Source organism: Pan paniscus, chromosome 1 (assembly GCF_029289425.2).
Source record: "Pan paniscus chromosome 1, NHGRI_mPanPan1-v2.0_pri, whole genome shotgun sequence".
In the NCBI taxonomy this organism is placed as follows: domain Eukaryota; kingdom Metazoa; phylum Chordata; class Mammalia; order Primates; family Hominidae; genus Pan; species Pan paniscus.
In genome coordinates, this window is record NC_073249.2 from 214,711,274 (window position 1) to 214,723,473 (window position 12,200).

General features: G+C 47.0%; 1 protein-coding gene across 1 annotated transcript; it reads left to right on the plus strand.

Moving 5' to 3' along the window:
* The first annotated feature begins 4,785 nt into the window (after positions 1-4,785).
* On the plus strand, positions 4,786-10,342 carry LOC134728971 (PRAME family member 18-like). Its single transcript, XM_063596232.1, has 3 exons — positions 4,786-7,715; positions 8,102-8,680; positions 9,808-10,342. Exons 1-3 carry the CDS (start codon positions 7,429-7,431, stop codon positions 10,340-10,342), a joined length of 1,401 nt encoding a protein of 466 aa, XP_063452302.1. The 5' UTR covers positions 4,786-7,428.
* Positions 10,343-12,200: the final 1,858 nt, after the last annotated feature.

A 12,200-nucleotide genomic window follows, 5' to 3' on the forward strand; every position in this document is an offset into this window, starting at 1 on the left:
ATCTTGCTGGGTCACCCAGGTGTGCCCGGCTAACCAAAAGTTTTACTACTGAATTTTTTTTTTTTTTTTTTGAGATAGAGTCCCCCGGCCGGGCGCGGTGGCTCACGCCTGTAATCCCAGCACTTTGGGAGGCAGAGGCGGGTGGATCATGAGGTCAGGAGATTGAGACCATCCTGGCTAACACAGTGAAACCCCGCCTCTACTAAAAATACAAAAAATTAGCCGGGCGTGGTGGCGGGCGCCTGTAGTCCCAGCTACTCGGGAGTCTGAGGCAGGAGAATGGCATGAACCTGGGAGGCGGAGCTTGCAGTGAGCCGAGATCGCGCCACTGCACTCCAGCCTGGGCGGCAGAGCCAGACTCCGTCTCAAAAAAAAAAAAAAAAAAAAAGAGATAAAGTCTCCCTCTGTCACCAGGCTGGAGTGCAGTGGCACCATCTCTGCTCACTGCAACCTCTGCCTCCCGGGTTCAAGCGATTCTCCTGCCTCAGCCGTCCAAGTAGCTGTAACTACTGGTTTACGCCACCATGCCGGGCTAATTTTTGTATTTTTAGTAGAGACGGGGTTTCACCATGTTGGCCAGGCTGGCCTCGAACTCCTTACCTCAAGTGATCCTCCCACCTTGGCCTTCCAAAGTGCTGGGATTACAGGTGTAAGCCACCGTGCCTGGCCTCAAACTGAACATTCTCAAAGTTCTACTGTTCAAAGTTTAGCTGCTTTCACTAAGCAAATCAATTGCTGGCTATGTAAACATTTTTTTTTAATCTTTGTTTTTGTTTTTCTTTTTCGAGACAGGGTCTTGTTTTGCAACCCAGGCTGGAGTGAAGTGGCACGATCACGGCTTATTGCAGCCTTGACCTGCCAGTCTCAACCAATCCTCCAAATCAGTCTCCTAAATAGCTAGGATTACAGGCGTGTGCCACCACACCTGGCTAGGTTTTGTGTTTTTTTATTTTTTTGTAGAGACAGGGTTTCGCCATGCTGCCCTGGCTGGTCACTAACTCCTGGCCTCTGGGCTTAAGCAATCTGCCTGACTCGGCCTCCAAAAGTTCTGGGATAACACGTGTGAGCCACCAAGCAGGGCCTGGAAATTTATTTCTGTGCATAGAAAACCTTAGTGCAACTGGGTTGATCTAGGCAGTGTTCCAGACTCCCTCTGTAATCAGACTCTTTGGTTTGACACACATTATGGAGATTGGAAGCCAATGTGTAAGGGAAATAGATATAAAATTAGAACATGACCACTACTTAGGAGGCTGCAGCAGAAGGATCACTTGAGTCCAGGAGTTCAAGGCTGCTATGAGCTATGATTATGCCACTGAACTCTAGCCTGGGCAACAGAGTGAAGAAGGCCTTATCTCAAAAAACAAAACAAAACAAAGCAAAACAAAAACCAACAAACAAAACAACAGTCAGAGGTTGTAGTTCATGCCTGTAATCCCAGCACTTCGGGAGGCTGAAGAGGGCAGATCACTTGAGATCAGGAGTTCAAGACCAGCCTGGTCAACATGGTGAAACCCCATCTCTACTAAAAGTATAAGAAAAATTAGCTGGGTGTAGTGGCAGGCCCCTGTAATCCCAGCTACTTGGGAGGCTGAGCCAGGAAAATCGCTTGAACCCAGGAGGTAGAGGTTGCAGTGAGCCGAGATGGCAACACTACACTCCAGCCTGGGCAACAGAGTGAGACTCTGTCTAAATCAAAGCAAAACAAAACAAAACAAAACAACAAAACAAAACAAAACAATACATGAGCATGATCATGTTACCCTCTACTACGTAATGAACGTCTTACTAAAACCAGACATTGGTGGCCGGGCGCAGTGGCTCACATCTGTTATCCCAGCATTTTGGGAGGCCGAAGCAGGCAGATCACCTGAGGTCAGGAGTTCAAGACCAGCCTGGCCAACGTGGTGAAACCCCGTCTCTACAAAAAATACAAAAAAATCAGCTGGGCATTATGGCGAGTGCCTGTTATTCTAGCTACTTGGGAGGCTGAGGCAGGAGAATCGCTGGAACCTGGGAGACAGAAGTTGCAGTGAGCTGAGATCGTGCCATTGCACTCCAGCCAGGGTAACATAACAAGACTCCGTCTCAATAAAAAATCCAAAAAACAAAAAACTAAAAAACTAGACATTGGTTTAATGGAAACATGAGAGGCAAAGGGATTGTCTCTACAGTTCTACTATATGAAATAAATAATAGCTTCTTTTGCTTGTTTGTGTTGTTTTTGTTTTTTTGAGACAGAGTCTCACACTGTTGCCCAGGCTGGAGAGCAATGGCATGATCTTGGCTCACTGGAACCTCTGCCTCCGGGGTTCAAGCAGTTCTCCTGCCTCAGCCTCCAAGTAGCTAGGATTACAGGTGCTCTCCACTACACCTGGCTAATTTTTTGTATTTTTAGTAGAGACGAGGTTTTGCCATGTTGGCCAGGCTGGTCTGAAACTCCTGAGCCCTAGTGATCCATTCACCTTGGCCACCCAAAGTGTTGGGATTGCAGGCGTGAGCCACTGCACCCGGCCAATAGTTTGGTTTATTAGATGCATCAATAATCAGGGCATTTTGTAGAGGAACCTACTTATCCTTTAATGGAGATAGCATGCAATGGCTACTTCATCTAATTCATTAAAATACTTTTTCTTCCTACATTTATTTATTTATGTATTTATTTTATTTTATTTTTTTTGAGATGGAGTTTCACTCTTGTTGCCCAGGCTGGAGTGCATTGGTGTGATCTCAGCTCACCACGACCTCTGCCTCCCTGGTTCAAGCGATTCTCCTGCCTCAGCCTCCCTAGTAGCAGGGATTACAGGCATGTGCCACCACGCCTGGCTAATTTTGTATTTTTAGTAGAGACGGGGTTTCTCCATGTTGGTCAGGCTGGTCTTGAACTCCCAACCTCAGGTGATCCACCCACCTCGACCTCCGAAAGTGCTGGGATTACAGGTGTGAGCCACTGTGCCCAGCCTTATTTATTTATTTATTTATTTATTTATTCATTTATTTATAAGACAGGTTCTCACTCTGTCACCCAGGCTGGAGTGCAGTGGCAGATCTCAGCTCACTGCAACCTCTGCCTCCTGGGCTCAAGTGATCCTTCCACCTCAGCCCCCCAAGTCACTGAGAGTACAGGTGCATGCCACCATGCCCAGCTAATTTTTGTATTTTTTGTAGAGATGAGGTTTTGCCACATTGCCCAGGCTGGTCTTGAACTCCTGGACTCAACAATCTGCCCACTTTGGCTTTCCAAATGCTGGGATTACTGGTGTTAACCACCATGCTTGCTCCTCTATCCCAATTTAAACCACAATCACACAATCTGGTGTCAATGGAAATTAAGGCTGTTGAGGGAGAAATAATTTGATACAAGTTTATTGGAAGCTGAATGTGAGAATTGACCCAGGAACATACAGCAACAAAGTGGGTGTGTTCCAAAGTCTATTATAAGTTGGAATGCTTTCATGAGAGAGTGTAGAAAGCAGTGGGACTCCTCATAGCTGAGTTGTCCTTCTTCAATGATGGGTACAACACAGAGGTTACAATCATTGACCAAGGTTGACAATGAACAGGCCAAAATGCTTGAAGTGCAAGACAGTCAAACTTCATGATCAAAATCAAATCAGCGTCCTTCTCAATGTCAGAAGGTGAAGCCTTTGTCAGTACTTGAAGAGTTTGAGAAGCTCATGATCAGATGATTTACTCAGGGACAGGATGTAAGCCATGAATCCTAAGTCCTTCCCCAGATGGTTGGTTTGGAAGCCCGCCAACTGTGATTTGCAGGGTTTTGCTTTTGTTTTTGTTTTTTTTGAGATGGAATCTCACTCTGTCACCCAGGGTGGAGTGCAATGGTGCAGTCTTGGCTCACTGCAATGTCTGCCTCCCTTGTTCAAGCAATTCTCCTGCCTCAGCCTCCCAAGCAGCTGGGATTACAGGCATGCCCCAACACACCTGGCTAATTTATATATATGTATATATTTTTTAGTAGAGATGGGGTTTCACCATGTTGGCCAGGCTGGTCTCGATCTCCTGACTTCGTGATCCACCCGCCTGGGCCTCCCAAAGTGCTGGGATTACAGGCATGAGCTACCGCACCTGGCCCATTTTGATAATTTTGATGGGGCCAAAGATTTCCCCAACATTAATCTTTTTAGGTTTTGTTTTTCTCTCTAATGTCAGGAACAGAGTGAGAGTTCCCTGTCTCACACTCAGGACAAAGAAGGTCACATACTGGTAAATTCCATCAGTGTTTGTGAGGGTGGAAGTCAAGAATTCAATCATTAATGCCCTCCACAAGCAGAGATGGAGTGGTAGTAATATGTGACCTTCCTAGTCCTGAGTGGAAGACAGGGAAGGGTTCAACCTATTCCTGAGATTAGACAGAAAAGCAAAACCGGAAAATATTATGGTTGGGAGTTCTTTGGTGACATCAAAATCATCAAAATGAGTTCTTGACTTCCACCCTAATTACAGTGCTTTCAGTTTCATGATTGGATATCTGATTCAATCCATTATTCTGCAGAAAGCCAAAACTTCAATCAGGCTTAACTGGGTGGAATTCGGAAATCCAATCAGGCATCACTTTCTGATAGGAATCTGGAAGTTGATAAAGGAGGTGGGATTAGGAAAGTCCAAGAAAGTTGCTGGGAGCCGTGGCTCACGCTTGTAATCCCAGCGCTTTGGGAGGCTGAGGAGGAGGGTGGGTCATGAGGTCAGGAGTTCCCAAGACCAGCCTGGCCAATATGGTGAAACACCATCTCTGTTAAAAATACAAAATTAGCTAGGTGTGGTGGCGCATGCCTGTAATTCCGGCTACTTTGGAGGCTGAGACAGGAGAATCACTTAAATCCAGGAGGTGGAGGTTGCGGTGAGCCGAGATCACGCCATTTTACTCCAAACTGGGCAACAAGAGCGAAACTCCATCTCAAAAAAACAGAAAGGTCCAAGAAAGCTTGTGAACATCCACAGAAGAGACCCCAAGCTGTGGTACCTGGAGTTATTGCTTGATTCTCCAAGAGGTCCGAGCAGACTGCAAAGTGAGTCCAGATCTGGTAAGTCAGGGACCTTCACAAGGGCACTCCTATGACCCACAGTCAGCCAGTAGAGATGGCGACATGAAGGCCAAGGTGGCACAGAGAATTTTCCTGCATGTTTTTCAGATGAACAGATGTAGGCTTTGATTTTTTTCTCTAATGCAGTTTTATCTCTTCACTCCGAATATTTTATTTGTGTTTAGTTTATGTCATTTCAAATGTTTTTTTTTTTTTCTGAGATGGAGTCTTGCTCTGTCAACCAGGCTGGAGTGCAATGATGAGGTCTTGGCTCACTGCAACCTCCGCCTCCTAGGTTCAAGCAATTCTCCTGCCTCAGCCTCCTGAGTAGCTGGGATTACAGGTGCCCACCACCATGCCCGGCTAATTTTTCTATTTTTAGTAGAGACGGTTTCACCATGTTGGCCAGGCTGGTCTCGAACACCTGACCTCGTGATCTGCCCACCTAGGCCTCTCAAAGTGCTGGGATTATAGGTGTGAGCCACCATGCCCAGCTTCAGAGTTCCGAATCAAGCAGTTGAAAAATAATGCAATTGACTGAAGTCTTTTTTTTTTTTTTTTTTCTTTGAGACATTGTCTTCCTGCGTCATTCTTGGTGGAATGCAGTATTGTGATCTCAACTCACTGCAACCTCTGCCTTCTGGGCTCAAGCCATCCTCCCTACTCAGAAGTTCTAGCCTTCTGAATAGCTGGAATTCAGGCATGCACCAGTATAACCGGCTAATTTTTTTGTTTTTGTTTTTTTCTTTTTTTTTTTTTTTGAGAGAGAGTCTCACTCTGTTGCCCAGGTTCAAGTGCAGAGGCATGATCTTGGCTCACTGCAACTTCTGCTTCCCGGGTTCAAGTGATTCTCCTGCTTCAGCCTCCCAAGTAGCTGGGACTGTGGGTGTGTGCCACCACACCTGGCTAATTTTTGTATTTTTAATAGAGATAGGGTTTCACTATGTTGGCCAGGCTGGTCTTAAACTCCCAAACTCAGGCGATCTGCCCGCCTCAGTCTCACAAAGTGCTGAGATTACAGGTGTGAGCCACCGTGCCAGGCCTATTATTATTATTTTTTATAGTGATGGGGTCTTGGTTTGTTACCTAGGCTGGTCTGGGACACCTAGATTCAAGCAAACCTCCCACTTTGCCTTCTAAAGTCTTGGGATTACAGGCATGAGCCAACATGACTGGTCTCATACACCATTTTCAAGAATGGAGTCTTTGTTCTGAATGTGGGATCCATTTGTTTCTCTAGACTCCATTCCAAAGTGGGTAATATTTTATTTATTTATTTATTTTATTAAGACAGAGTCTTGCTGTTCTGCCCAGGCTGGGGGTACAGTGGCAGAGTCTCAGATCACTGTAACTTCTGCTTCCCAGACACAAGCCATCCTTCCACCTCAGCCTGCAGAGCAGCTGGGACTACAGGTGTGCGTCATCACATCCATCTATTTTTTGTAATTTTTTGGAGAGACAGGATCTCACTATGTATCCCAGGCTGGTCAGCAACTCCAGGGCTTAAGTGATTGTTCTGCCTTGGCTTGCCAAAGTGTTGGAATTACAGCTATGAGCCTCCATGTGTGGCCCCTCATTACTCTTTTGAAAGTGAACATAATGGTGTCTAATTAAAAATACCCCTTTAGTCTCTCCCAGCCAAGTTCACTGTGGGAACTGAGACTGTAGGCTGTTTGGGGCCACAGGAGACTCCCATTACCATTGTTTTATTGTTTTATTTTGTTTTTTTTTTTTTTTTTTGAGACTGAGTCTCACTCTATTGCCCAGGCTGGAGTGCAGTGGCACTGTCTCAGCTCACTGCAACCTCCGCCTCCTGGGTTCAAGTGATTCTTGTGCCTCAGCCTCCCGAGTAGCTGGAGTTACAGGCACCTGCCACCATGCCAGGCTACTTTTTGTATTTTTAGTAAAGACTGGGTTTCACCTTGTTGGCCAGGCTGGTCTCTAACTCCTGACCTCAAGTGAGCCGCCCGCCTTGGCCTCCAAAGTGCTGGGACTACAGTTGTGAGCCACCAAGCCCAGCCACATGACCATTGTTTTAGATCCTTAAATTGAGAAGACATTTTTTCTCAAAAAAGGAGCTGAGCTTTGAAGATTCTTGGTAACACTTCCCAGAGCTAATAGAGTTGGGTGGAGCAATTAATGAAAATTCATGGAGTAGGAGTGATCTTGCCCATTCCTTGGAGGTTGGGAGACACTCTTCTTGGTACCAGAAGGGCAGAACTATGTCTCTGTGGCCAATTATTGCAGAGTCGAATTGGGGTAAACTAAGGACTCTTTCACACCTGCCAGAGTAGTGACTTTTGGCCCAGGAGAAGTCAGGGTGTGAGAGGACTGGCCTGATAAGTTTGTCTTTTCTCTGGATTTGTTTTCTTGCAGATTTATCAGGATGAGCCTACAGGCCCCACGCAGACTCCTGGAGCTGGCAGGGCAGAGCCTGCTGAGGGACCAGGCCTTGGCCATCTCCGTCCTGGATGAGCTGCCCAGGGAGCTCTTCCCCCCACTGTTCGTGGAGGCCTTCACTAGCAGACGCTGCGATGTTCTGAGGGTGATGGTGCAGGCCTGGCCCTTCCCCTGCCTCCCTCTGGGGTCCCTGATGAAGACGCCTGATCTGGAGATCTTACATTATGTAGTGGATGGGATTGATTGCCTGCTTGCCCAAAAGGTTCGCCCCAGGTGAGGTGACCCAGGTGGGGAGGGCCCAGGTGTCCAGGGACTAAACAGCTGGGTCAGACAAATTGGGAACCCGGGGTGGCCCAGGGGCTTCTGATGGTGCCAATGAGAAAGCTGGGAAAGTTCTTGACTATTGCCCAGCTCCTCTGGGAAAGGACTGCTCACCATACAGGGTCCACTGGGGAAACAGGAACCTGCCTGCTCCCAGTGGAAGGTAAAGGCACTAGAAGTGGGTACCAGGCAGAATCCAAGGGGGAAAGGGATGGAGAAGAGACAGAAGGAGGGACACTGAGTATAAAAGCAGCTGAAGTCCTTGATATGGAGTGAAAGCCCGGGTCAGGGGTGGGTCCTTGCCTACGTTCTGAGCTTTTCCCCTATGTTACTCACAGGAGGTGGAAACTTCAAGTGCTGGAATTGCGAGATGTTGATGAGAATTTTTGGACCATATGGTCTGGAGCCAGGCCCCTGTCCTGCTCCCCAGAGGCCATGAGTAAGAGGCAGACAGTGGAGGACTGTCCAAGGACAGGAGAGAAGCAGCCCTTGAAGGTGTTCATGGATGTTTGCCTCAAGGAAAAATTCATGGATGAAGATCTGAGCTTCTTCTCTGGGTGGGTCCAGCACAGAAGAGGTTCAGTACACCTGTGCTGTACTAAGGTGGTGAATTATTCAATGAACATTCTAAATTTCAGAAACATATTGGAAACAGTATACCCAGACAGTATCCAAGTGTTGGAAATTTGGAACGTGTGCTGGCCGTGTATGATAGTAGAGTTTAGCCGTTACCTGAGCCAGATGAGGAATCTTCGCAAACTCTTCATCTCCGATGGCTGTCGTTACCTGCTAAGCTCTGACAGCCAAGAACGGTTAGTTGCTGAATTCAGCTCTGTGCTCCTCAGGCTGGAGTACCTCCAGATGCTTTATATAAGAAGGATCCGCTTCTTCAGAGGCTACCTGGACCAGCTGATCAGGTGAGGAAGGATGGTGAGCTTTCTCTGGGGGCCATAGCACAGCCTTTTTTTGTTACAATAAACACCAATCAGCATCTACTGTGTGCCAGCCACTGGAGATGTCTAGGGAAGGGGACACTAGAATGCATTGTCCTGTTTGGTGCTCTATATCCTGAAGTGGGTATCACAGGATCGCTCCAGTAAGGGCAGAGGGATGACCTGGGGTAGAAGCTACAGAGAGGGACATCGTGTAGGGAGCTGGTTAGTGGAGGGTTCAGCTCTAGTGAGGGTGAATTCCTTTTAGGAATTCCTTGTTAGGAAGTGTGTTTAAAGTTAATATGATAAATATGAATAGCTTTTGTGAATTCCTTGTTAGGAAGTGTGTTTAAAGTTAATATGATCAAAAAGAGGCAACAGAGGGGAGGGTGTAAAAGAAGAGAAAGTGCACCAAACCTGTGCGTTTCACAGAGGAAGCTCTGTCCTCACAGCTTAGTGAACATGAATGATCCTCTCTCTGATTCCCTGTCTGTAAAAGGTTGTTTTGAACTCCAGGAAAGGTAATTGACATGGGAAATGCGTGCTTCTGGGATGGAGGTGAGGGAGTAGTCACGAGAGTGGTACAAAGTGACAGGTGATTTGCAGATGTGGCCATGTCAGGGAGCCTCTGAAAGCAGGTAGCCCTAGCTGATGTCCCTAGACCTTGCTCAGGTCAGTTCTAGGGAGTAGGCACAAGAGTGGTACAAAGTGACAGGTAGTTTGCAGATGTGGCCATGTCAGGGAGCCTCTGAAAGCAGGTAGCCCTAGCTGATGTCCCTAGACCTTGCTCAGGTCAGTTCTTCGGGCATCTCTTCCACTGGGCTCCTGTGGCCCCGAGATGAAGCTTTCTGCTGGAAGATGAAGAAAAGAGGCTTTAGAGATTTTATGGCCTTGAACCAATCACACCAGTGATGGTGAAAGGACTGAGCCTAAAATGGGACTGCCTCTGAATGATCCAAGTCCTCATCAGGCAGCACCTTGCAGGAGGACCATGATTAGATGATGAGAACAAACTTGTGTTTGGGCAAAACAGGCTCTTCCCTTGATGTTATTTTCTACCATCGTCCTCTAACTGGTGCCATTGCCCAGTACTAACTTCTTGCTCTCCCCAGGTGCCTCAGGAGCCCGTTGGAGACATTGGCATTAACTTATGGCTTCCTAGAAGAAGAGGACTTGAAATGGCTGCCCTGGTACCCAAGTCTCAGTCAACTGAAGCAGCTGAATCTGAGTCATGGTGCACTGCGCTTCATCCGTCTTGAGCCCCTCCGAGCTCTGCTAGAGAAAGTTGCTGCCACTCTTCAGACCCTCTTCTTAGTGGACTGTGGGATTGGGTACTCCAAACTGAGGGTCATCCTGCCTGCCCTGAGCCGCTGCTCCAACCTCACCACTTTCTGCTTTCACGGCAATGACACGTCCATGGATGCTCTGAAGGACCTGCTGCGCCATACAGGCAGGCTGAGCAATTTGAGCCTGGAAACATATCCTGCCCCTCGGGAGAGTCTTGACAACAGGGGTCGTGTCATTTCGGAGCTCCTCACCCCACTTCAGGCTGAGCTGATGCGTATACTGAGGGAAGTAAGGGAGCCCAAAAGGATCTTCTTTGGTCCCGTCTCCTGCCCTTGCTGTGGCACGTCGCCCATTGAGTAACTGGAGTTCAATTTTTGCTTGTGGGGAAGGCCACCTAGTGGGGTGGAGGTATAAAAAGCTTTTTCTCCAGGCACTTGGAAACTAAAATCTGGGACATGGATGTCTTTTATTTTTCTTTTTCCTTATTTTACAATTTTACAGTTTTTATTTAAAAATTTGAGACAGGGTTTCCCTATGTTGTCCAGGCTGGTCTCAAAGTCTTACGCTTAAGGGAGCCCCCTGCTTGGCCTCCCAAGATTCTGGGATTACAGGCATAAGCAGCTGTGCCGGGTCTATAGGTGCATTATAAAGGGAGCAGAGAAACCTCTGTTTCAGGCATGTGCTTTCTGTGAGTGGAAAAGAAAAAACAAAAAATCCCAGCAGGGGGCAGCACTGGGGGAAAAAGTTGAATGGAGTCAATGAGACTCAGGGATCTGTGTCCTAGACAGTCAGAAATAGAAAGCTGAAGTTCTAGAGTGAGGGAGTTATCTCAGCAAGGATGGATACAAAGAAACGTCGGAAGTAGAGGGAACCTAAATGGAAACTCTCTGCTGTCCTTCATGATTGATTAGCCTGTTTCAGCAATTTATACATCAGAAATCTTTAGTTCCTGATGAATTAAAAAAAGAGGTACTAGTTCATCTGTGATTTAGGTTCATCTGCAGGAAATAAAGGAATCAAAATAAACTTCATTTTGTTGTTGTGGTTTTTTTTTCTTTTTTTCTTTTTTTGTTTTGTTTTAGACGGAGATTCGCTCTTGGTGCCCAGGCTGGAGTGAAATGGCGCGATCTTGGCTCACCACACCCTCCGCCTCCTGGGTTCAAGCGATTTTCCTGCCTCAGCCTCCCAAGTAGCTGGGATCACAGGCATGCACCACCATGCCCAGCTAATTTTCTATTTTTATTAGAAACGGCATTTCTCCATGTTGATCACGCTGGTCTCGAACTCCTGACCTCAGGTAATCTGCCCACCTTGGCCTCACAAAGTGCTAGGATTACAGGCATGAGCCACTGAGCGTGACCTGTTTTGTTTGTTTGTTTGTTTGTTTTGTTTATTTGACGGAGTCTTGCTTGGTCACCTAGGCTGGAGTGCAGTGGTGTGATCTTGGCTCACTGCAACCTCCAACTCCCAGGTTAAAGGGAATTTGTGTTTTTAGTAGAGACGGGGTTTCACGATGTTGGCCTGACTGGTCTCAAACTCCTAACCTCAAGTGACCTCAAGGAAGCCTCCCAAAGTGCTAGGATTACAGGCGTGAACCACCGTGCCCAGCCTAAACTTTGATTAATTTATGCCCATTCTTTACCTCTCCAGTCATCTCTTCCTTACTTTCTCCTGTGGTTATTTACTGGGTTCATCCACAAAAGATGCATGCCTGGGACCTGGAACATTCTATGTGGGCAGTGATGATGAACCATTGAGTCAACCCTCTTCTTGTCAGGGGCCCTCACTGCTCCCCAGATACTGAGACCCTGCTCACTCCTAATGGGCAGATCAGGGAGAATCTGTTCCTGATCATTGGCCATGTCAGGAAAGGGCTTCACTGCACAAGGTGCGGCCCCCTGCCTTGGGAGGGAATGGCCATAGTGTGTACTAGCAGGAGCCTCATGGCATCACCAACCCTTGCCTGTCCTCATGGTGGCTAGTGGGTTTTACAGAATTAACATAATTGTGTGTAGTAAAGATGTCCAATTTGTCTTAGAAAAATGCTAAAATCATTTAGGTAGATAACACTTTCTAAATATTTCTAGCCCACAACAATATGCATCCTTTTGGAAACTAACTCATTTCAATGAGACATCTTCCTGTAACACCTCCCTTCTCTCCTTATCAGAAAACGGGAAAACCAGGGCACTGACCTGTCCTCATGGTGACTAGTGGG